This window comes from Monodelphis domestica, chromosome 2, assembly GCF_027887165.1.
Source record: "Monodelphis domestica isolate mMonDom1 chromosome 2, mMonDom1.pri, whole genome shotgun sequence".
Classification (NCBI taxonomy): Eukaryota; Metazoa; Chordata; class Mammalia; order Didelphimorphia; family Didelphidae; genus Monodelphis; species Monodelphis domestica.
In genome coordinates this window covers 137,359,605-137,386,194 of record NC_077228.1, presented here as the reverse complement: position 1 = coordinate 137,386,194, position 26,590 = coordinate 137,359,605, and the positions used below count along the sequence as shown (strand labels likewise).

Below are 26,590 nucleotides of genomic sequence, written 5' to 3'. Positions count from 1 at the left end.
ACTTGATGATTAGTATTCCCTGTTTATTGGCTTAAAGTACACATTGATATATGTCCCTTATAGGGAATAGCAATTGGTTAGTATTTCTTTAATCCAATTTTGTTTTTTCTTTTAATTGACAGAATAGAAAAAATAGTCAAAGGTAACTGTAATGATTGAGATGGATAAGTTTTGAGTTTAGTAGTTCAAGATACTAATACAATATCAAATATTTATATCTTTGCAAACTAGTTGTCTTGTTAAAGTATAAAAAGCTGAAGCTACCATATTAGTTCAATTTATCCCATGTCAAGTAAGGCCTTTTAACTTTCACATTTAAAAGTAGGTGTACACATAGGCAAACTAGCAAATGAGAACTGCTCAAGTGGGAAATTCTTGATTAAATAAATGACCCATTTTACTATTAGCTTGAAAAATAGTCACCTTTTTAGAATTATGATGTATTTAAACTGAAGTTTTATTACAAATTTAAAAATCCAAGTAATTGTGGCATCCATAGAATTTTAATTCATTTAAATTTAAATTCATTTAAAGCATCTCAATGTTCTTATTCTCCTTGCCTATATTTGATTCCAATGTGCTTTTAACTGTTTCTTTTTAAGAGACACACACACACAATCAATATAAAAGTATCTATTGAGTTCCTTTATGTTCTAGGCACAGAGCTAGCATAGTGGGTATAGGGCCTGAAAGAAAGGATGATCTGAGTTCAAGTGTGGCCTCTGTATGTACACTACTGGCTAGGTAACCCTGGACAAATAATTTCTCTGACTCAGACTGGCCCTCAGAAACTTTAAATTGCAAAATAGATACTAATCTGCCTTGGTAAAGGGAGTTTTATCTAATCACCTATAGTTACCTTAAACTAAGGAAGAAAATCATTATGCCAAGCAGTATGCAAAGTTCTAGGAATACAGAAATAATCCCTTGCCTTCAAGAAGCTTACATTCTCTCCAGGAAGTGTGATTAGTAGGAAGTGACTCAGCTTGCATAATGCGCTGAAGGAATACTACTGTGACAGCCATGTGGAGGGTGGATTAGAGAGGGAAGAGACAAGATGTAAGCAGACCAATTAGGCTTTTGCTGCAGTATCAGCAAAAGGTACTAAGAATCTCAGCTAGTTTGGTAACCTTGAGTGGAGAGAAAAGAATGAATGGGAGAGATGCTGTGGTTGAATTAACAAGACGTGGCCACTGGATAGATATATCTAAGGAATAGTGAGGAGTATAAGAGGAATACCAGGATGCTAACCAGAGTGATTAGAAGAATAGTGATGTTCTTTACAGAAAAAGGAAGTTAAGAGGAGTGAGCTTAGGGGAAAAGATACTTTTGAATTAGAGATGCTTTGAGTGAGAGCAATTTGATTCATTCTACATTATCTTCTTTAACCAGTATCATTTACTATCTACCCCAGTCAGCCAACCTCTTCAGACATCATTTCCCTTTTTAATCCTGATGTTGTTTTTTTATGGTGTACAGTGAATTTTATCTGAGAAATTTTAAGTTTAAACCCATTTTCTTCAAAAAAAATTTTTTGCATTACCTACATTTTCCATTTTTTTCATCCCTCTATTATTTTGTTTTATTTTTAAACCCTTACCTTCTAACTTAGTAATGATTCTAAGATAGAACAGCAACAACTAGACAATCAGGGTTTAAGTGACTTGAGTTACACAACTGGGAAGTGTCTGAGGCCAGATTTGAACCTAAGTCCTCCCCATTCCAGACTTAAAGCAAACTAGCATATCAAAAACATCTGTTAATAAGAAGTGTCCCAAACCCTCTTCAGACTTCTCTACAAAGAAGAGAAATGAAGATCCATTCTCATTTCTCTTTATTGGGACCAAGTTTGATCATTGTAATTTCATATCATTCAATTTCATTTTTCCCCCACATACAGTGTAATAGCAATTATATATAGTTTTCCTAGTTCTAATTTCATTTTATATCAGTTTATATTAAGTCTTCCTAAACTTCTTTGTATTGGTCATGTTCATGATTTCTTAAGGCACAATAATATTCAAATACATTCATGTGACAGATCTATTTAGCCATTTCCCAGTTGATGGGTATGTATTTTCTTTCTAGTTCTCTATTACTACAGAAAGTGCTGCTGTAAATCCTGTTGTAATTTTTAAAGCCCTTTTTAATTCCTGTCTTTTTTTATCCCCATAAGTTTTATTTTTGCTTTCTTGGTTACATGTCCCTATTTCTAATTTTTCAAAAACCTTAGATTAATAGTCTTTTAAAAGAGAGCTTTATATAAAGCCTTATTTTAAAAAATCTAACTTCTTCCTTTTATTAACATAATTTGCTATTATATCATCAGAATTTCTTTTTTATTATTGTGTATGTTCCCTCCAGAATTTTCATCTTAATGTTTCTAGTTAGGGAATCTATCTTTTCTCTGAACTTTTGGAAATCAGTTTCATCAACGTCTGGGTAGAGTATTCTTTGAACATGTTTGTTATTTCCATCTTGGCTATCTCAAGGTCTAGGGTAAGATAATTTTCTGGTTCCCCTATTCAGTCAGTTCTTCTCTGGCTGGAAGTTAAATCTCATATGACACACGGTACATTGTTGCTTCTGCAGTGAGGCAGTCATCAAAAGCCAAGTCAAGGATTTATCAAGGTCTTTTCTTTCAGAGGACTAGAAGATTCAGCAGATATGGACTGCCACACCTCATAAGTATCTCCTGCCTCTCTGTCAGTTTTATTATCTGTATTAGGAACACATCTTTTTCTTTATTAAAGCTAGGCTACCTGTATATAGCATGATCCCTCCATATAGCAAATCAAATGTGCTCCCCACTGCTTTTCCCTCTTATTTTGGTGTATTTCCATACAATTTAATATCTTCTTAACATACAGTGCTAACTTATTTAACTCAGAGCTGATGTTTTGAAAATTATCTTTGAACTCTATTTTTGTTTTAAAGGCTTTTAATTAAGCTTTTTTTCAATAGGTTCTTTTTTTGCAGGTGGGCTGCTCCAATGTCAAATGGACTGCTTCTAGTATATAGGCCTCAACCACATATACTGCTATGTAGCCATGACACTATTCTCTAGAATAAAGACTAGTATTAGGACGTAGGGGTGAGTGGATCTGGTTTTGTCATTAGGATTGAGGTTAAAGAATAACCCTGTTTTGTTAACAAAAATAAGATGGTTTGGTGGCATAGTTCCTATATTGAGATTTTAGTGCATGTTTCTGAACATAATGGGTGCATTATTATGAATTTCTTTTTTAAAATAACTAATTTATTATGAATTTCAAACAATGACAAAACCAGTTAAGCTTATATTTACAAATAATTAAGTTTAAACCTTCAACAAACAGCTATCCATAACTTATAAACTACCTCCCATGGCCTCCTTCCATTGTCTTTGTCCATTTGACTCTATTAGCATATGTATATTGTCTTTTTATGTAGTTGCAGTCTAGTATATTTTGTATATATGTATGTTCTTTTTGCAGATAAAGATGGCAAAGCATTTCATCCTACTTATGAAGAAAAACTAAAACTTGTGGCACTGTATAAGCAGGTTCTTTGGGGTCCGTGTAATCCAGATACTTATCCTGAGGTTGGATTTTTTGATGTGTTGGGGAATGACAGAAGGTAACATGGATTTGCTACTTGAGGAATTTAATGAAAATGCCAGTGAGATCTACAAGACAAGCTGACTGGGAAAGGAATTTGGCTTAAATTTGATAGCTGAAAAAATGTTTTGGAGTCAACTTATTTTTATCTGTATTTTCTGGAGTCTTCAAATGTTTGGCTTGGAGATGTTTTGGGCCAGATATTATGGAACAACCACTAATCTAGTTATGAATGAATATAAGACAAGTATAGTTTTACTTTATTTTTCCTGACCAAATGTTATGGAACAGACTTTTAAATTATTTTCATTTTAATAACTTGATACTATCATGTTGGATGTCAAAGATCCTTTCCAACTCAGACCCTGATTTGCAATAAGGTTATGACAGAAGAGAAATGCAATGAGCATTCTATCCATTTTTTTTCTTAAAGCCTTAAGATAGTAAAATTACTGATACAAGATAAGAAATATAAAATCTGGTAACTTTTTTTGCCTGTGAAAGTGATGTTTATGATCTGCCTTAAGATAAACTTCTGAACCAAAATGATTTGATACCTGAAATTGTAAGGGGTAAATTTTATGGTTGGACTGAATATATATTTTAGTTAGTCGCCGGGGATTTAAATTCTAAATCCCAATGAAATACTCAAGTCACAATGAAATTTTATGGTGGTTTATTTACAATAGAAGGAAGAAATTAAGAGAGAGAGAGAGAGAGGAAAAAGGGAAGAAGATCTGCTCTAGCCTGGTCTGAGCCAGGCAGTAGTTCAGAGGCCTCAGCTAACGGGTCTCTCCAGAAAAGCCAAGGAGAAGGGAATCCCAAGAGATGGGCCTCTCCAGAGGCTATCGCCTCCAGAAAAGCCAAGGAAAGGGGAGTCAGCCTTCTCACTCACCATATGATCGTCTAAGGGAAGCAGTCTGAGGTCTCACGATCTCAAGCTCCTCCATGGTCGAGTTCCAAGGCCAAGTCCCTCTCACAGGAAGTGATGCGAAATATAAAGGCAGTTCTTTATGTCACTTCCTGTGTCTTATGCGCACCAATGGTGGCTTAAACTTGGCTTTGGATGGCCATGGGGTTCCTCCCCCACACTTAATCCTTAAGTGGGGGTGTATACATTCCTGGTTGCTAGAATTCTAAAGACTAAGCAGGGTGGAATAAAACTAAAATTCACAATCCCCCTGAAGGGAACTAGTCTCCCCAATTGATCACTTAACAATCATCTTGTACCTCTAAAATCTTATAACTACAGGTACATACAAAATTTCACCTTCTAAGAGGAAACTACAATAGAGATAAGAGGGAAAAAGAAGAGAGACAGCAAAACATTTGTTTTGCTGGTTGCATTGACAAAAACCAGTTGGGGGCAGTCCCCTTTTGGCATAAGAGTGTACATTCAAAATAAATGTTAAATTAACCTTCAGTTCAATCAACCACACCCCAAAGTTCATTCTGTATCTTCCTGATGTAGTATAGGTTTTTCAGGCATCTTTTTGGAAACAATTCATTCTCTGGATTTTAGGAGTTATTAGCAAGCTTTTTTCCTCGAAGATCTTTCTTGAACAAAAATGTTTAATTTTGGATTTTATGAAAATACAAAATGTACTCTTATGGAAAGGTTATATGTAGTGTAAATGATATAGAAAATAGTTGTTTATTTTAATAAATAAATATGATTTCATTTGGGAGGCAGGGTTGGGATCTTATGACAAAACACATTTTATTACTCCATGGGATTCATTTTAGTGGCAGTTGGGAATTGTTCCATCTTACGATCATATTTTTAAGTTAAATAAAATTCCCTTTAATGATGGTGATTGTTATTTAATTTTTACAGGAAAGAATGGGCAGCCCTGGGAAATCTGTCTAAAGAGGATGCTATGCTAGAGTTCGTCAAGCTGCTAAATAGATGTTGTTATCTCTTTTCAACATATGTTACATCCCATAAAATAGAGAAGCAAGAACAAGAAAAAAGAAGGTGAAATTTAAGTGTACAGAATTTCTTTCTGTGTTGTGGTGTATTTGTGTTGATGATTTGCCCTAAGGCACGTTATATATCAAATAATTTTTCTCTTAGAATCTCTACCTTGTTGCATATGTTTCTTTTTCTCAAAATGAGCTGGCATTTTGGAATTTCTGCTTTTCCCCAAACTTGGTATAAAAGATTATGGCTATCTAGCTCATCTGTAGAGGTGACAAATTTCTTTTTTTTTCTGACAGTAATTTCATGATAAGCTTTTATTTCATAAAGATTTGAATTTTCAAACCACTTTCTTAACTCCAACTGACTCCACTCTTTGTCAGGACTAAGTTATATTTAATATAATTGGCTATGCTAATTAGTAAGTTTAGTTTAGTTATTCATATTGATCTGATTTGGTTTAATTTTGAAGGCCTCGACTACTTAAGCAAAAAAAAATTTTAATGCCTATGATATTCAAAGGGTAGGAATATAAAATTGAAAAATTCCCTGTCCTTAGGGAGCTCATATTCTACTGAATGACATGTATTGAATAATATACATAAAAATATAAGATAATTTTAAGGAAAAGCATAACAATGGGAGAAATTGGGAAAGGCCTTGTATAGAATTCAGATGACCCCTAAGCTATATTGGGAACTGAGGAGAATATAGTAGTACTTACATGTCTATGGGGGGCATATGTTACAAGACCTACCATATAGATGGCTGAAACCCCTGCTGACCCCATATATACTTAGTTTGCCTCCATATTCCCACCCCTTGGTCAGGTGCTCCTGCCCTCTCTCTCAAAAAAAAAAAAACCTTTAAAAAGGTAAACATGGAAGTAGGGTAGAGGTAAATCTTAGGCAGATTTCTGGTGTTTTGTGAGTGAACCTTCTGTGTTTTAGGTTGGCCATGTGTAATTGAAAATTAACTAAGAGTGAAAACTGCAGATAAGGTCACCCTACTGTATGAGCCAGGCAGGAGGTTCCATAGTTTCCTCAAGTATAAAATGAGTGAATTGAATTAGTTGGCCCCCTGAGAGGCCTTTTCTAGCTCCTGCTTTCAGATCTTGCCATCTTCTGACCACTTTGGCAAAGACATGGAGGTTGGCTATAGAATGTTTCATATGGGAAAGGCCTAGCAGATAATTTTGATTAGTAATATGAAATAAGATTGGAGAGGCAGTTAGGAGCCATATTATAGAAGGCTTTAAATTCCAGGCTGAGGATTTTATATTTTACCTCAGAGGCAATATTGAGCTATCGAGGATTTTTGAGTATGAGAGTGTCATAGATTTGTGTTTCATGAATATTAGTTTGTCAGGAGGATAGATTAGGGGGCAGGGCAGGTGTTGGAGACAAGAGGCTTTTATAGTTATCTCACTGAAAAGTAATTAGAAATACTAAACTAAACTAGAGATTGTGTGAATGGAAGAAGGGACTGATGTGAGAGAAGTGGAGGTTGAATTGGTAACACTTTTTTCATCTGTGAATCGAAGTGGTGCTTAAAGGAGATGGAAGTCATGGATGACCCCCAAGGTTAGAAACTTGTATTTGGAAGGATTCCCTCAACAAAGCTGGCACATTTAAAGGTTGGATTTGGAGAGGAAATATGAGTATTCTTTTAAATATGTTAATTGTGATATGTTTTCAAGATACTAAGTGGAGATCTCTAGCAGGTAGTTAGTAATGCAGAGAGAGATTAGGGCTTGGTCTCTTGATTTGCAAATCATCTAGAATGTACTGAGACCTCCCTGGGGAAAAGTATATAGTGAGAAATAAATAGAATAAGGCCCAGGACAGAGCCTTTAGATGTGCATAACATATGTAGCAGGTAGGAATTGGATTATGATCCAGGAAAGAAGATGCTGAATTGAGGCCAGACAAGGAGAGGGGAGAATATCCAGAGGAAGGGTAGTGATGAGAGAGAGTGATTGATAGTGTCAAAGGCACAAAGAGAAAACAAGTAGAATGAAAGTTGAAAAAAAGGCCATTGGATATAGAAGGAAAGAATTCCTTAACCTTGGACAGGGCAGTTTCAAGTATGGGTAAAAGACCTTATGGCAGTTTAAGAAGAATGTGTAAAGTGAGAGAAAATAGAGGAAATGAATTTAGATGCTCCTTTCTAGGAGTTTGGTTGTAAAAAGGGAATAGTTTGAGGAGATGGCTAGGTTAAATAATTTTTTAAGAAGGAGTGAGACCTAGATATTTTATAGATGTTTGGGAAAGAGCCAGTGGCTAAGAAAAGATCAAAGATGCACTTAATATTCAAAATGTTTACCAAATTGAAGGTAAAGAAGGGAATGATCTAGGAACAAAATCCTGGAGGTGACCAAATCCAAGAACATGAATGGAGGGATTTACCTGGGTAAGAATAAAAGCTACCTTTTTATCAGAAACTCCAGCAAAGAAGAGTGGATTAAATTGATGCTCAGGGATTTCTAGGTGTGTGGTGTGAAAAGGAAGGAAGGAGTTTACATTGATGATCTCAATTTTTTAAGGGGAAGGCAAGATTCTCTGCTGAGAGCTTAGAGTTGGGAAGACAAAGTAAGAGGTATAAGAAATTTGAGAGAATAAGAAGGTTTGAAATGGATGCTGTTTAGAGTGTTATTCCGTTAATTAGGAAAGAATAGAAAGACTTGTTTTATACAGTGAAGACCTGGTTGAAATAAGGTAAAATGCATCTGTAGTAACCCTAGTGGGCACAATTGCGTGACTGTCTCCAATGCTATTTGTAGTGCATGAGTAGGAGTAAAGGAGAATGTTGAGAATAAATTAGGGTTGGGGTATGACAAGGTATAACTTGTGAGAAGACAGTAGGTAGATGATTCAAAGATAGCTGATAGTGCATGATTGAATTGCTTCACTAAAAGGTTGAGTGTCAAGGGAGGGAAGTGAGACTAGAATAGTGTTACTGTACTTGTGGAACAGAGAAGAGTGAGGACTCTGGAAACCCTAGGTGAGGACAGAGAATCAGTTAGGAAAAGGGCTGAGTGAAGAATAGGAGATAGTGGTAAGAAAGGGATTTCATAGATAGAAATCATGACAGAAAACTGCTTGATTTTTTTTTTCAATTTAGTAATATTCTTTTTTGCTAAAACGTTTCTCTTGTCTTTCATCATATATACACATATTTAAAAAAAAAAATATATATATATATATAAAACATAGACCCACATATAAAATATATAACATCCAAAACAGTTATCCAAAACATAGATGAATCCTGTCATTTAATCAAGAGACCATTGAATGTTTCAGAGTGATGCCATAAGAAGTTTATATAGTCTACTCAGAGAGAGGCATCATGGTAAATCAGAGGGGAGTGCAGGATTTGCAGTCAGATGATTTAGGCTTGTTAGGGGTATAATTTAGGGTTGTATTGAATATATTTTTAGTTGGTCGCCAGGGATTTAAATTCTAAATCCCAATGAAATACTCAAGTCAGAATGAAATTTTATGGTGGTTTATTTACAACAGAAGGAAGAAATTAAGAAATGAGAGAGAGGGGGGAGAAAGGGAAGGAGAGCTGCCCTGGTCTGGTCTGAACCAGGCAGGAGTTCTGAGGTCTCAGCTAAAGGGGGAGGGGGGAGAACCAGAGGATTAAATCTAAAATGGCTTCCTGACACGAGGCCTACTCCAAGAGATGGGCCTTTCCAGAGGCTGGTGCCTCCAAAAAAGCCAAGGACAGGAAGTCCCAAGAGAAGGGCCTCTCCAGAGGCTGTTGCCTCCAGAAAAGCCAAGGAAAGGGGAGTCAGCCTTCTCACTCACCACCTGATCGTCTAAGGGAATCAGTCTGAGGTCTCATGATCTCAAGCTCCTCCATGGTTGAGTTCCATGGCCAAGTCCCTCTCACAGGAAGTGACGTGAAATATAAAGGCAGTTCTTTACGTCACTTCCTGTGTCTTACATGTATCAATGGTGGCTTAAACTTGGCTTTGGATGGCCCAGGGGGTCAGTCAGTTGTTTCTGATTTGTCACTTGCTAGCACACTCATAGATGTTCCTCCCCCACATTTAATCCTTCAGTGGGAGTGTATACATTCCTAGTTGCTAGAATTCTAAAGACTAAGCAGGGTGGAGTAAAATCTAAAATTCACAGGCTCACCATTCTGCTTTTATTATGTCTGCAACTATGGACAAATCACTTAACCTGCCTGGATTTGTCATCTGTACAATGAAGGGAACAGAATAAATGGCCTCTGAGGTCTTTTCCAGTCTAGATGTATAATAGTAGAACCCAGGTACTTTTATTGTGTAGATGTACCTGGTTTTATAGCCACTTGGAAAGGGACAGTACCCTCAGAGGCAGGTGCACTAAAAGCAAAGCAAGGGTCAAGACAAGACCTCTATGGTAGCACAACAATTCAAAGCCTAAGAGATTGTTTAGGGTCGGGGAAGTGTCTCTACACCCATCATAAGTCCTAAGGGCAATCACTGTAGTTCAGCAGGATCATAAGATAGGATCACAGGTTTAGGCATGAAAGGAACCTTGGAGATCATATATCTATAACTTTAATTTTGCAGATCAATGTATAGAAGGTCAGGGAGGTTGTTTGCCCATAGTCACACAGGTGATAAATGACAGTCAATATTTGAATCCACATCTTTTGATTCCAAATCCTGTATTCTTTGAACTGTAGTAATTGAGGTTTATAATAATAACTCATTTTTATAGCGCTTTAAAGTTGCAAAGTGCTTTATACATCTTATTATATTTGTTCCTTGCAACAATCCTGTGAGGTTAAGTGCTAATTATTGCCATTTTACAAATAAGAAAACTGAGTCTCAGGTTAAATGATTTGGCTGGCACTACATAGTTAATGAGGCAAATTCTGAACCTTGGTCAATAATCAGTCACCAAGATCAAGTTAAATTCTCTTTAATGTGTGGATAAGTTTCTTTTATCTGGAAAAACTAACTTATGCAGGACAACTCATTGCTTGATTTCAGGCAAATGAGTGGCTACTATAATAGGTTTATAAGTATACAGTTTGTATTTTGGTGTCAGAATGATTCACTGCCCAAACTTTATTTGACAAAATAGAAACTTTTTAACTACTTCACAGAGCTGTTTGCGAATTGAGACATGTTGCAAACCTCAAAACACTAAATAAATGCTGTGATGAAGATGATGATGGTATTGATGTATGTATATATGTTGATCATAATAATACTTGACAGCAAATGTCTTCTCATATTAGCTTTTCCATTCTTAGATTTAAATTTACTAGAAACATACTGCCTATAATATTATAACTAGTTGCACAAAACATCTTCAAAATTGTAGAGTCTGAACTCTGTCATCTCTTTTATAAAAGAAGGGAGGGTTTCATTTAACACTCATTCTTTTTGTTTCTTATTTTGTAGGAAGGAAGAGGAGGAGCAAAGGCGTAGGGAAAAGGAAGAAAGAGAACGTTTGCAAAGAGAGGAAGAAAAACGTATTCAGGAAGAATCTGAAAGATTGAAAAGGGAAGCAGAGGAGAAGAGGCGAATAGAGGAGGAGAAGCTGCGTCTGGAACAGCAGAAGTAAGCTTACTCTCAAATTGCACTTTAAAATGGGCTAGTCAATCATTGGAGTCTTGCTTTTCATCATGTGCTTTGGAGCACTGCTGTTACTGCAGCTTGATAGCTGTTTGGACCAATGATAACATTGATTTAAAAAAAGTCTCCTCCCTGAAGGTTTGTCCTTGAAGGGGTACAGTGACCTCTGTCTCGACTTCTGCCTCTAGGCATGGGGGGGGGGTTCTTCTTAGAGAGCTGGAATTTCTCCTATCTTGCTTCTGGCCCTCTTGGACACTTTCATTCAGCATTGAGTAAATGCCTACTGCTTGCAATAAACGTGGTTAAGTGCTAGGAAAAATACAACAATAAGTAAGATACAGTTATAGGACCATGGAGTTGGAGCTCAAAGAGGTCATTTTGTAGATGAAGTAACTGAGGCCGACAGAGATTATGTGCCTTGCCCAAGGTCATACAAGTAGAAAGTGACAGAGCTGGGATTTGAAACCCAGTCCTCAGGTTTCCTGTCCAGTGGTCTTAACTACCTTGCTACTCTGAGTCCCTGCTCTCAAATACCTGAAAATGCAGTGGGGAGAAATAAGGCATGGTTAGATGTTCTCATTGGTATTTATAAGAAGACTGTTGAGTACTTTGAGATCAGAGGACCTGGGGAAGATCCTGTATGTGGACGTCACTCCTTTCTCTCCTTATGTTAGCGAAATAGGGAGCACTGATGCTACCTGTCATGGCATTTGGGGCTGTTACAGAGTGCCTGGGTGACTTCTAGGTTTCTGCTGATTGATTGCTTAGCTCTCAGTTTATGAAAGCGTTCCAGATAACTTTTTGCAAGGTTCTAAAGAGTTTGAAAGTGGAAAGAACCAGTGATTTGAAATCAGAGGTCTTTGGTTTGAATCCTCACTGTCAACTTACTACTCTTATGACCTGGGGCAAGTCACTTAAACTTTCTGGATTTCAGTTCCCTCAGCTTTAAAAGAAGGGAGTTGGATTAGATGACCTGAGATTTCTTTTAACTCTAAATCTATGTTTTTGTGAACAAAAATAGGGAGAATTTTACATTTTAAAAAAAAAAAAGTTTTACATGAAATGAAGTGCAGTGAGGACTTTTTCAAGTAGGCCTAAAAGTCCTATGGAGCCACAAACTTTTATTTATTTTACTTGGATTTATTTTATTTATTTATTATTTATTTTAGATTTAGCATTCTAGCCAGTGTTATCTGTATCTGGCTAGTTATCAGTATATCTGGCTAATAATAAATCCCATCCGTTTGTGCTGCTTTATATCTTAGTTAAAAGCACACCCACAAAAGGCAGTTTATAGTGTATAGGTAGAGAGTTGGCCTTGGAGTCAGAAAGCTTTGAGTTCAACCCCCTCCCCCCCATACAGACTGGCTACATGATCCAGATCAAGTCATTTCACCTCTTGGTTCCCCAGGCAACTCTCAAAGGCTGTTAAAGATTACAAGTGTCAGAGCAGGGCACAGTTCATATTGATAGAGGGAATTCTTCACCAGGAGCTCCTTAAACTAATGAAATTGCAGGTCCCGTTGAAAAAAGAAAGAGAAAGAAAGAAGGAAATACCACCACGACAGACTGCCTTGGAAAGTTAGCTAAAATTGGATAGAAACAGAGTTTATTACAACTGCTTAAGTTCAGTGCCTTATTTCTTCTAGGCCAGAGGTATGTCTTAATGAGCATAACTGGCCTAGTTATTTCAAAGGGTTTGTAAAATTTAAAATATAACAATGACTTGCCTTTCATAGTAAACAGTCCTTTATAGTCAGCCTGGTCTATTTTTAACATTTTTAGGCAACAGATAATGGCAGCACTAAACTCCCAGACTGCTGTGCAGTTCCAGCAGTACGCGGCCCAGCAGTATCCAGGGAACTATGAGCAGCAGCAGATTCTCATTCGTCAGCTGCAAGAGCAGCATTATCAGCAGTACATGCAGCAGTTGTATCAAGTCCAGCTTTCGCAGCAACAGGTATGATAGCCTCAGAATGCAGTGTTAGGGAAGGTCTTCAGTTTGATTGGAAAAGAGATTCATTTTAGCAAATGGTAGCTGAGAGACAATCTACTCTAGAAAGATGAGGTCTTCACTGGGAATCAGGACAGAATTGAGTTCCATTCCAGCCTCTGATTATCTGGAGCTCTGTGAACATGGGTACTGACTTGACCTCTTTGAGACTTCCTTTCCTCATTTGTAAAAGGAAGATAAATCTGTAGTATAGTACGTCTTTCATAGGATTATTGAGAGGAATAAATGAGATGACTTATGTAAAGCACTATATAAATGTCAGTTATAATTTTAATGGAATGGAGGAGAGAGAAAATAGAAAGCTAACCTTAGAACCAAGAAGGTTTGACTTTTAAGTTTCACTCTGATTCGTGCTGGCTGTGTGACCCTAGACAAGTCCCTAGACCTCTTGGTGTCCCAGGCAGATGTATTAAAACTTTTCGAGTTTCAGATTAGGTGCTGACCTGCCATTGTGGAGAATATTTCTTCACCTGAAGCTCCCTCGCCAGCAAAATCCCAGTGCCAGGCCCTGTCTCTATTTCACTGTGGGCTTTCTCTTTTTCATGAGAAGGATTGGAATCTATGTTCCAAGGATTCTTGTAACTCTATAGATCCTCTGATTCTGCAGTTACTTCAAAGTTACAGAATTGACTAGCTAAAAGCAGAAATTACCATTCCCTAGGCTTTAAGTTTGAAAGATGCTGATTGGTAGCCTGAATTGGCCTTGGCTTGTGGTTTGGAAGGCACTTCTTGACCTGGTTAGGTTCCTAGGCAGTACTCCATGGAACATATAATGTTCTAGTATAGTGTATCATAAGAGCACTAGACTAAAAATCAGATCCTAGTTCTACCATTTTGGAACAAGCACTAGAAGTTATTGTCCTGGTTCTACCAGAATTTCTATGAACTTAAGCAGATAATTTAAATTTCATGTGATTCTCTCTGTCTCAGTTTCCCAGTCTGCAAAGTGGTGGTAACAGAACTTTCCTTTTCATCATACTTGGTATAAGATGGATGAGATAAAGCCCCAGCTCTGAAACTTCCTTGTGTTTAGGCGGTAGCTCTGGGTTCTTGAAAGGCATGCATATGGAGATCAGATTCTTGACAGATCCTGCCACCTTATTGAGGTTTTGCCTTTAAATCTACAAGTGAATTTTTTTAAATTTAACTGTGATAAGAGCAATTATGAGCAAAGAATCTTAAGAAAGAGAAACTACATTCCTCCTATTTATCATTAACATATACACACAAGCCATTCTATGTAATAGGTTTTCCAAATAGTACAAATGTATAGCTCATTCTATGGAACACAGAATTTGTGAATTCTGTACTTATGACATAATTAAGAGTCTTGTCACCAAGAGTATAGAGGACAATATGAAGCAAGCTGGCATTTCCTTTGAGTTCTCATAATACCATTTGCTTTTTTGTTCATGAATCATATCTTTGATGTCTGTGAAAAGCCAAAAGACATCATGGATTTCTGTTGAAAAGTGGTGAGGTGTGAAATGAAAATTCATTCGAAATTCAAGTTATATTTTTGGAGGAAATTTGTATGCAATTAGTTCTGCTATAAGATGATATATGTGCTCCTCAAAACCACCTAGCTATGGAAAATATGCAATAAAAACCACTTGGGATTGTGGAGAAAAATGAGATTTGGGCATAACACACAAATATGTTGTCAGCAAAATAAATAAAAAAGATATTAATGTGATGAAAAATGGTAGCATAAGTTTTACACAGCTTAAATGGTTAAGAAATGCATACATATGACAATAGCAAATGCATCCACAGCTTTGGACCTAGGTTGCTAAAGCAACTAGGTATGCTTCTAACTTTGGGTCTTTGGGCTGAAGTATGACAGAAAGGGAAGGGATTTGGAAAAGACCTGAAATTGCTTTATTGAAATGGCATTTGTGAGTAATTGTGAATTGGTACAGTTTTATTCCTTCTAACTTTTTATTGTTAAAAGCAAACTAAAAATTTGCATTATGCTCAATTTGTTCACAAATGTATCAGTCATGCTGGAGCAGATTGACATTTTCAGACAATAGCTGAAGTGATTGCGTGTGTTTGTATTCACACACTTTAATGGACAAATGAGAAGAAAATTTTATCTTGAGATTTTTTCTTCCATTTGTAGTTTCCATTCTTTCAAACTTTATTTTTTTTTAATTGGCATTAAGGGGTGTGTGTGTGTGTGTGTGTGTGTGTGTGTGTGTGTGTGTGTGTGTGTGTGTGTAGTGCTTTACATATATTATTTCATTTGATTCTTACACATTTGTGTTAGGTAGGTATGACAGACTATTAACTCCATTTTATAGTTGGGGAAATTTAGGCCTGTTCATGTATGGGTTAGGCTAGATTGACCTCTAAGAGCCCTTCCAAATTCTAATATTCTTTGACTCCTAAAAAGTCAGAAACAGTAATTTCATTACTGATTTCTCTTTTAATTTCAAATCAAATCCTCTTTCCATTTTCTGCTGCAAAGGACTTTTTAAAAAAATCATATTACAACTTGTAAAGTTGCTCATAGTGGTATACATTTTTGTAAATTATTTCTTAGTTAATGGGGAGAAAATCTTGCTGAATATTGAAAAAAACAAAATCCTGGTGGAAAATCCTATGCAGTATACTAGAAAACATTAGATTCAGAGCCCAAACTCCTGGGTAAATACTTCCTCTGTTACTTAGTTAACTCTTAAGTCATTTGAAGAGTCCCTTTATAACAGGGCTTCAGTGTCCTAATATGTAAAAATGAGAGGTTATATATACAAAGATTTGTATAGCTTCCTTTTTTGTGGTGGCAAAGAGTCAGAAATTAAGAGGAAGCCCATCAGTTGGGGATTGGCTGAACAAATTGTGGTATATGAATGTGATAGAATACAATACAATTGTACTGTAAGAGAAAGGATGGAGGGCAGTTTCACAGAGACCTAGGAAGACTTGTATGAACTGATGCAAGGTGAAATGAATAGGACCAGGAGAATAATTTATACAATAACAACACTATTGTAAAGACAAACAACTTTGAAAGACTTAGGAACTCTGATCTATACAATGGCCAAATATGATTCTAGAAGACTCATGTTGAAAAACATGCTTGCCATCTCCAGATAGAGAGGTGATGGATTCAGAATATAGATTGAGACTTTTTTTTGACATGCTTAGTGAGAGAATTTGTTTCACTTGACTGTGGGCATTTTTGTAATAGGACTTTTATTTTTATTTTTCAATGAGGAGGGAAGGTAAGGATAAAGGAGAGAAGTCAGATCTTCACAAAAATAAAATGAGGAGTTAGGGTGTATCTCTGAGACCTTTTACCTATGAAACTGAAATCAAGAGCTGGTATTCCTTTGTCTACCTCCTTATTTTTGACTCTTGATGACAATACATGTAGGTAAGTAGTGTAGTAGAGACTTGGAGTTAGGAAGACCCAGAATTCAAATCCTGCCTCAGACTTACTAGCTATATGACTCTGGGCAAATCATTTCACCTCTTTGTGCCTCATTTTCTTAATTTGTAAAATTAGAAGATTGTATTCAATATCCTCTAAGATCTCTGTAAGCTCTAAATCTATGTTACTAGTACTTCTTGAATATAGTAGCTTTCTTCATATTTCCAGTTGGAATTATTAAGTGATCTTCTCTAAAAACTTAAAACATGTTATTTCTAGAAATGGAATTTTTGAAGGTATCTCTCAGTTGTTATAATGATAGCAATTTCCTATTAATATGGAAAAATATAGTCCATCAACAGTAACTTCAGTTTTAAAAAATTTCCTACCTTGTAGTTGATGTATCATTTTCCTTCTTTTTTTTTTAGTGAAACTTGTACTCTTTACAAACTTAATATAGTAATAATTACTTTGGGTAGGTAGATATTTGCCTCAAAAAAAATAATTGAAAGACATTAATAACCCCATTCCCTAATTGTACAATTACTAGTAGTCTCAAGCAGCTTTTATCAGCCAGGAGTATTATGCAGTCTCTGTTAACTACTGTTGGCTTAAGTCATATGGCTATTCGAAGTAATGTCCATATTTTTCTTTTTTGCTGAAAGAGCAATATATGCTAAAATAGTTATTCTTCACATTCAGTTTTTAAAAAAATATATAATTATAGGCAGCATTACAGAAACAGCAAGAGGAAGCAGCAGCTGGAGCATCTTTGCCTGCAGCATCAAAGGTGAATGCAACTGCACCTGGTGAAATACTCTCAGTCAATGGACAGGCCAAACCTCACCCAGACAGCTCTGTGAAAGAACTGGAACCAGAAATTTCAGAAGAAGCCCTAGAGAATGGACCAAAAGGTATTATTAGTAATTTCTGAACATTTAGTCTTCCTACTCTAAAAATAAAAAATCTAGGAGGGTGAGTTGAGCATATTTAAATATCACTCATGAGAGAATCAACAATTGTCTATTGAGCAACATTTTTTGCCCTTGTAGACTAAACTTACTGCGTCCAGCAGACCTGTCTCTAGAGTTCTGAAATGAATGAGTGAAGATTACTTGATTTTATGTGCACTTGATCCTTTTATTTATCTAATAGATTTAAAGGTCAAAATCCCACATTGTGTGATAGACATCTCATGCTAGGCAAACATTTCTTTTGATTGATAGAGACAGCAGCAATGATAGTGGCATGTAGTAACTGTAATCTTGAGAATTAAACCATACTTATACTTTGTGGCTTCTCTCTGGAACATTTTCTAGAAAGTAGCATCAGAAGGAACCTTAGAGATGCCCTGGCATACTGTTCTACTTAGTAATAGGAGCTTTCATTATCACTAAATCAACATTTTTTCTGTGGACTTCTTAGTATCCAGGGTTCTTCCATTCACTTCATTCTCTAAGAAGTTGAAGTGAGGATTCCTCTAAATTTTTTTGTTTGATCATTTCAAGGTATTTCGAGAACTATAAAAGATATACATTCTTGCTTTATGTAGTTCAAAAATTAAAATTCCCTAGACCATCACCCAAGCTCTGATAAATGTATCTCTGTGTCTTTAGTTTCTTTTGTGTTAAAATGCCCCTTCAGTTATTTATGGGACTTCAGGAATTACCCTGGAAATACTATTGCTTTTACAAGTGAAGTATAGAAAATAGTTGTAAATAGAATTGTATTTGATAAAAGGAATTGATGAGAATTGAGATATTGTATGATTTCTTCTATGTGCCCTTGATACTGAAGTACTTCCATATGTTGGGCCTAAGAGGAAAGAGTGACATGAGATTGTATTTATTGTTCGTAAATCCAGAGGAGAAGTAGCCCCTGAGCCTTATCACTAGGTTGGTGGACCAGGATTGTCAAGGTAGTGTTATGTAATATTTCTAGGACATAACTATCATTTAGATATAGATGGTAGGCCTATTTAACTTTTATAAGTCCTATTATCGCTAGACTCTGTTCCTGTAATAGCTGCTCCTTCCATGTGGACGAGACCTCAGATCAAAGACTTTAAAGAGAAGATTCGGCAGGATGCAGATTCAGTGATCACAGTGGGCAGAGGAGAAGTAGTCACCGTCCGAGTACCTACACATGAAGAAGGATCTTACCTTTTCTGGGAGTTTGCAACAGACAATTATGACATTGGGTTTGGGGTGTATTTTGAATGGACAGACTCTCCCAATACTTCTGTCAGTGTGCATGTCAGTGAATCCAGTGATGATGATGAAGAAGATGAAGGTATAACCTTTTTTTCATAACCATACTTAAAAATAAAGACCTACATAGGTTGTAAAAGTCTTTGGTAAAAATGACAGAACGAGATATTTGAGTTGGATTTTGAATGGTAGAGGTTGGTTGAGGGGTAGAGGAGGAGGATAGGATTCCAGATTTAAGGAACAACCTGAACAAAAGACATTGGAGGGGAGGGGAGGGACAGTGCAGGACTTAATGTAGGGGAAGGTGACTGCCACAATATAGCAGGAGCACAGTATATGTGGAGGGGAGTAGTAGAATGAAATCGGATTGAAAAGTTAAGGTGGAATCCTAGGGTCAGGAGTGTGAACTTTATTATATAAGCATTTAGGAACTTTTGAAGGATTTTGTGCATGGGAGTGAGAATCAGGTTTGTGTGCTGGCCAGTGTGAAGGATGGGTTAGATGGGCACATGATAGCAGATGAGCTTAGTTTAAAATATGTGAAATCTGGAATATCCTGATCATTTGGGTATGATTCTCAGCCTTGAATTCTTTTCTGGAGATTAATATGCTGGAGTATTCATCTAATGGTAAGTGAAGCCTTGGGAGTGAATAGGTAAAGGAAAGTGGAGAAAGAAGAGAGATCTGAAGACAGAATCAGGTGGAGTCAGCAGATAGAGCTTGCAGAAGAACCATGGGGATGGGGCAGACATTTTGGTTTAGCAGGAGATTCTTTAAACAATGTACTCTACACATGGCTGAATAATTTGCAAGTTGGTTTCCTCACTTCCATTTTCCCAGAAAAGTTCAGTTCCACACATTTCTGGACACCATGTAGGCATATTAGTATTTACTCATTTGAATAGCAACTATATTTGAATGTTTTTAGTGTTACCATCTCTGGTTCTCTGTAATGGTATTCTATAAAGTGTTTGCTAAGTTAATTGACATTTATATAGAACACTTCTTGAGATAAAGTTTAAGGCAAATTAAGGATTTATTATTCTTTTCATAAAATTATATAGCCTTATAGGGCAATGTTGAAGGTTTTCAAGTTTGCTTGCCCAAACCGCAACTTCAAGCTGCTTGTGAGCCCCCTGCATTACCTCAGAGAGTGGAGGGAGGAATTGCACACTGAGGTCCCCCCGCCCCATCATCTTAATAGTAGCTAACATTTAAATGGCACTTTAGGGTTTACAAAGCTCTTTACAAATATTACTAGGAGGTAGGTGCTCTTACCATCCTTATTTTACAGATGAGGAAACCAAGGCCCAAAGAACTAATGTGATATGTTCAGGGTCACTAACCTAGATGCTTTATTTTATGTTCTGGATAATCACTCAGATTAAATTTGTAAATGCCTCAAAATAACCATGAATTTCTAAAAATTTTGCCTCCAAAATCCATTTTTTAAAAAAATTAGATTTCAGGGCTAGTCTTCTTTGCACTTCCCCTCCCCCTTTTCATCTCCTGTTATAACTGATGTTCAGGAAACTACAATGAACAAGCCTATTTAAGAAGTCGCATATTTTTATACTTGTTTTCTTCTCCTCAAGCTCTATAGCAGGGGTTTTTAACCTAGGTCTAGAGAACCCATAGATTTCAGGGTGTCTTTGAATTTGAATGGGAAATATAGTATCTATTTTCACTAGTCTGAAATAGAAATTTAGCATTTCCTTCTATTAACATAGGCACTAAATTACAATAATAACAGTACCTGTGATTTGTGTCCAATTGAAATTATAGATTTTTCATATTACATTATAGTTGTTGCAGATATCTCAACTATTTATGCTCATCACTACTTCAAAATTATAGTAGTTACTAGACCTGCCACTAGATATATTACTATTATAAATTTGTTATTATTATTTTAAAAATTTCTGCTAATTTCAGTATCATTGATTTTCCTATCTATTTTATTTTACAGATTTAAAAACATTCTGAGAAGGGGTCTGTGATACCATAAAAGTTAAGAACCCCTGTTCTATGAGTTTCACAGATACAACAAGAGAGAGATAGTTATTTATCACTTGGGTATCTATCCATATGCTCTAATTATTTACTTTTAAAGTGAAATGAAATATCTGGCTCCCTTAGCCAATTAGTTTTAAAAATAGATGTCATTTCCAATTCTATTTCTTGTGTCTACTCTTACCTTCCCACCCTCCAAAAAAACATCTATGCTTGAGAAAAATATCATGGTAACATTTTCCTCTGGGTCCTCCTGGAGGGGGGAAGAAAAGTACTTAGCATTAGTAATTAAGGAGATTAGGTTAAATGGGAAGAAAAACAGAATTTATACTACTGTGCTGCTAAGTTCCATAGTTCTGGTATGGATTGAGAAAAATCATAGCTATTCTGAGAATCCACTTTGAGTAGTTTGAAATGGATATGATTTTCTTAAATTGGTGATTTGTCTGACTTCATTCTTTTTCTTCTTCTTCTTCTTCTTTTATCCAGAAAACAGTGAAGAAAAAGCCAAAAGGAAGGCCAACAAGGCCCAGCTAGATGAAATTGTACCTGTGTATCGACGAGACTGTCATGAGGAAGTATATGCTGGCAGCCATCAGTACCCAGGGAAAGGAGTCTATCTCCTTAAATTTGATAACTCATATTCTTTATGGAGATCGAAAATAGTCTACTACAGAGTCTATTATACTAGATAAAGGTGGTGTTACAATATCAGTTGAGGCTTGGGCTGGGCAGAAGATGGCCTTTTTTTTGGGAATCTCTTCTAACATTACAGAGCATTAGACTCAGTGTTCACCCCATTTGGTTTTGGTCTTGACAGTCTGTGAACTCTTTGAGAGTCAAGATTACCCCCAAGACTCCCTATTATTGTTACAAGAAGTTTTTGGTGTTGAAAAGTGATCTCCAGACTCATCCAGCACTTAGGGGTTAACCAAGAGAGTCACTGATGGATGGTGTTTAAGCTGAAATTACGTGAGTTACATATGTTAAATTCCTCAAACCCTACTGAATGAAAGGCCCCGGTGTGAACCCTCTTTGGCTGATGGTTAGTCCACTGTTCCTGCCCCATGGGCTTTATGATCACTAATAGTTGAATTGCCTTTTAATTTGAAGCCCCTCTGTTAATGTTTTGAAATGTCAGGGTTTTTTGTTTTGTTTTTTATAATTAGAAACTCAAAATTGTTACCTAAAGCAGTTTTTTAAACGAGTTGTCTCTGTTTAGCTGTGTCCTGCATAGCCCAAATTGGCATAATTTAGACAGATTGCCTTTATTTTTTATTAGTCCAAGGTAATACAAAGAAGGATTCTCTGGAAGAATTGGATGCTAGAATTTGTTAAACCAGGATAATGAATGAACTCTATTACCAACATAGGTAGTACAGATGAGTCAACTTGTCTCTCAGCTGAATAGCTTTCCATCTCTGCCTAAGATTGACTACCAGTAGCAAAACAGAGTTAATAAATTATTGACTTGATTGGCTTTTTAGGTCAAATATCAAACCTAGTTTTTCTATCCAATTCAGTAATCTTGCTTTGTATTTTATAAATGCAAATTGGCACCTGGGGCATTTAAATATTTTAAATCATTTTAGTATAATTCAGTGTGGGGATTCATGTTGCACTGATAAATCACTGCCACTCCATTTTCTCATATTTGGTACCACTTGTGCACAAATCCTATGCGATTTCTACTTTAGAATGAAGTATTGTGGAAAGCTGAAATGCCCCATCACATAACCTAAATTTTAACGTCTTCTAACTTTAATCTGTATTATGTCTGTCACGGATGATGTTGGAGCATCTTGTGGCTCTGTTCAATTCAAACAGATATGGATTTGTCAGGCCCATATTTGTGAAAGTAATTGGCCAGTATAGGGAGCCTTGGAGGAATGTGATATAGACAGATGTGAATATACATTTAACACTGTTAATGTATGTTTTTGACATATGTGGATTTTAAAAAATCACAAATCACTTCTTGAAGAAGGATTTCCATTAATTAGCTACAGTTTGTACAGTTCACTACCTAATGGGGACACTTGAGTTTTGTGTGTGTTGGGTTTGTTTCTGTTTGATCCTTGGTTTTGTGTATATATAATATATATCTATATATCTAACTTTTTTCTCTCCTCATTCACAAACTGGGTTTTTTTTTTTTCTGCTAAGTAGTTCCATAGTACTTAATTTGGAGTTTTTGAATTTGGTTCAGAAACATAGTACCAGCTCATGGCTATCAATGCTGTTATACCCAAAACATTTTTAAGACAGTCTGCTCTCTTGTGTATACAGAATGTAAAACCATGGAGTTAGGCAGTTCTTTGCTATTTTTTTTTAACAAGAATTCTGTATTTAAAAAAATGTAAAATAATAAACATTTTAAAAAAGCAGACACTAATATATATTTCTTCCAGGATTTGATTACAGATTTTGTCCTTGCCCATGTTGAGATTATCTCACTCATAGAATGTCATTGTTCTTGGGAGCAGCATGTCACTTTAAATGGCAACAGTTCATCAAATGTTCACGTCAAAACTTTTTGGTTTTTAACTTTTTCTATTCCCTTTGGCTATTGATTAGAACAGTGCAAATACAATTTCAAAAATACTTTAGAATAATATATTTAATCAATTAAAATATGTTTACTTGTAACCGCTTGACTTTTTTTAAAAATGTGGTTCTTTTCTGAAGTATTCAGGTATGACAAAAAGAAATGTATTAAAAGGCCTTTTCTATTTTTAAGAAGGTCTAGTTTAAAAAAAAAAATAGGCAACACAACAAAACCTCTTTTCTGGCCAACTCTTTCTGCTATAAATGACACTCGTATGTTCAAATAGACCTCAAAATTCTTTTTCAGACTCATCAATTTAAAGCACTGCCTTTCCTTGTTCAATGTCTTGTTCTAAAACAGTTTTTTTTCTCCTCAATTGTGTGCACATATTGTTACCTGAAACAAGTAAAGAATGTTCTGAAATAGAACATGAAATGGGGCAGTTAACCTGCTGATCCTGAAAGTTGATGTTTCAGAAGCAGTGGGGTCACACTTTAGCAGTGTTATCTGGAATATCAGGAATTGACCCATTTAAAATAGACCTCCCTTGGTTCTTGAGGTTAGAGAGTAACTTTTTTTTTTTTTAAAGAAATATTTGGAAGCATTTGTGACATGGAGTTTTATAAAGCAAAAATAAAAGGATCAGGTTGCCATACCTGGTTCTGAGATACCATGCAGTCAGTCCAGGGGCTAATTGAGAACTCTTGATTTGGGATGTAGTGTAGAGGACCTGTTGGTAGCTGTCATTTTGTAAGGCAATGCTTTTTTCTTGGAGCATCAGAAGAGACTTGCTAAAAATAATTTGTAATGTAGTAATAGACATAGACCTATTGTGTCTACTTCCACAGGGAACTTGATCATCAGTGAGGATATAACCTATTTAAGAATTAGAGTTAGGGAGGTAGGAGAGCTTTCAGTCAGAACAAGTGGGAATAATAATTCTAATTGTTAGTGTTCAAATTTGGTTCTTGACTATTTATAAACCTAGAATTCTTTGACTTGGTTTTTGGTAGATTTTTTTAAAGCTTAATTGATTATTGTCTCCCTTATTCCCTACCTGGAATGTTAGAGTAATGGTCTTTCTGATTGGAGAAGTAAGAAAGAAACATCAGCTATACTTAACAGACCATGCTGTAATTTATAATTATTACCTAATTAATGACACAAAATTCTGCCTTTGCTTGTGAGCTTTTCAGGTAGTCTGATGTTAATCTATATATAGCCAATATAGAAGAGGTATAGAACTGATCCCTTATTCAACTACCTGACAAGTTTTTGGAGAAATGTCAGTTTAAATAGTTTCAAAATTTCTTGAGAGATACAGTTTAGAGCTGGAAAGCGCACCTTAGATATATCTAGCCTCCTCATTTTATAAGGAAACTGTTCCAGGGAAGGTTATCATTTGCTCAAAGTAAGCTGACTAGTAACTGGCAGTCATTTGGTTTCTTGTGCACATGCGTGCATATAAGCTCTCTCTCTCTCTCTCTCTCTCTCTCTCTCTCTCTCTCTCTCTCTCTCTCTCTCTCTCTCTCTCTCTCTCTCTCTCTCTCTCTCTCTCTCTCCTTCTCTCCTTCTCTCCTTCTCTCCTTCTCTCCCCCTCTCCCCCTCTCCCTCTCTCCCCTCTTCCCCTCTCCCCCCCAATGTACAGTTCTGTCCTCTATTATCAGACTTGTTTCTAGTAGTGTTAAAGGTCCTAAATCATCCTAACTTATTTGGGAATGTTGGACATAACCTGGATTTGTGTAATTCCCCATGTATTTTTTTTATTTTTGCGTAAGTGGCATCAGAGCCAATGACTGTGTACATAAAGAATATAATATAAATAGGTATCTATATTTGAAAAAGAATTTTTTTTGGGGAAAGGTGATATTATGAAAGTTATTAAAGGGCCTCATCATTTGCTTGCTGCCGTGAAATAGCAGAGACAGATTCCTAGGAGAACTGACATCCTTTAACTTTCCTCTCAGGCTTGGAGCTTATGTACCTCTTTCTTGGTTTCAGTGGCTCAGGCTCTGGATCATTCACAGATTTGGGTGGTTCTTCAGGACTGAATGACTGCTACTTTGCCTATAAGCTATAAACTTGTAAAATGATTTATTACCTCTTGGATCCAGTAACCTTTCCTTTGATTTCCTAGTGTATATCTAGATAACTTTTTTCTCTGAGACACCTAAGCTTTTTTCACTCAACTTCTTTAACTGTATTGCCTACAGTGGAAGACTTGGGTATAGAATTGTCTGTTCTGCTCTAATTTATTGGGTGATATTTTGAAATCATCTTTTTTTACACTTATGCAGAATCAGTTCCAGGACAGAAGAGTGATATGGGCTAGATAATTGGGGTTAAGTGATTCGGCCAAGGCCATGCAGCTAGGAGAAGTGTCTACGGACAGATTTGAACTCAGGACCTCCCTTCTCCACTTTATCTACTGAACTACTTAGCTGTCCCTCAGAATAGTCTTTTAATAATTGCCTTCACCCCCCCCCCCCCCAAGCATTCTCATCTTAAAATCTGAAACTCTCTTGTCAGAGATGTCTTGCCTTTCTCCTTTAGTTTTTAAAACAAGATCCCCTTCCATATGCATTAAGAAGCCTGGAGATTGTACCATCCTGGTGGTCTGTTGGCTTTTGAGTGATGATGCTTTTCACATGCTAGCAGATAGATCAGAATTTCTGACTCATCTCAAACGTTGAATGAAATCCTGGTGATCAGTACAAGGAAGATAGATTATATCATCCCACATAACAGAATTTCCATAGCAACCAAAGGAATTTTACTGAAGCACAGATCAGGCCATGCCACTTTGCTGCTCAATAAACTCCAATGGCTCCTTATTACCTCTAGGATCAAATGAAAACTCCTCTGTTACTATTGAAAAACCCTTCCCAGCTTGACTTCATTTGGCTTTTTTTGACCTTATATATTATTCCCATTCATATGCTCTATGGTCCAATCCAGCTGGCTTTCTTGCCATTCCTCATGTACAATACTCCCATTTCCCATCTGTGCCTTTTCCAGACTATTCCCTATGCCTGGAATGTATACCTGTCATACCTCTGCCTAATTTCAAAGCTCAACTCAAGTGCCACCTTCTACAATAAGCCTTTCCTGTGTTCCCCCCAGCTGCTGGTACCTCACTCCCCAAATTATCTTGTGTTTGTGTAGTTATATATATTATGTATATACTTAGATGTGTACATGTTCTTCCCCCCTTATAGAATGTAAGCTCCTTGAGGGCAGTGATTTTTTGTATCCTCAATGCCTGGCATACTGTAGGCACTTAATAAATGCTTATTGGTGCATTTTGTTCTGGAAGGGA

At 36.3% G+C, this 26,590-nt stretch overlaps 1 protein-coding gene across 3 annotated transcripts in view; it reads left to right on the top strand.

Moving 5' to 3' along the window:
• Positions 1–23,378, top strand: part of ACBD3 (acyl-CoA binding domain containing 3) — a 52,739-nt gene extending 29,361 nt beyond the window's left edge. For 2 of the 3 annotated variants that reach the window (XM_007481498.3, XM_056816018.1), the window contains exons 2-8: positions 3,477–3,618; positions 5,437–5,577; positions 10,934–11,092; positions 12,893–13,067; positions 17,228–17,414; positions 18,508–18,792; positions 21,213–23,378. In XM_007481498.3, the coding sequence (XP_007481560.1) occupies positions 3,477–3,618; positions 5,437–5,577; positions 10,934–11,092; positions 12,893–13,067; positions 17,228–17,414; positions 18,508–18,792; positions 21,213–21,418 (1,295 nt within the window). In that variant the 3' untranslated portion in view covers positions 21,419–23,378. The remainder of the gene's footprint in view (positions 1–3,476; positions 3,619–5,436; positions 5,578–10,933; positions 11,093–12,892; positions 13,068–17,227; positions 17,415–18,507; positions 18,793–21,212) is intronic. The other variant, XM_007481499.3, reaches the window with a different exon arrangement.
• Positions 23,379–26,590: the final 3,212 nt, after the last annotated feature.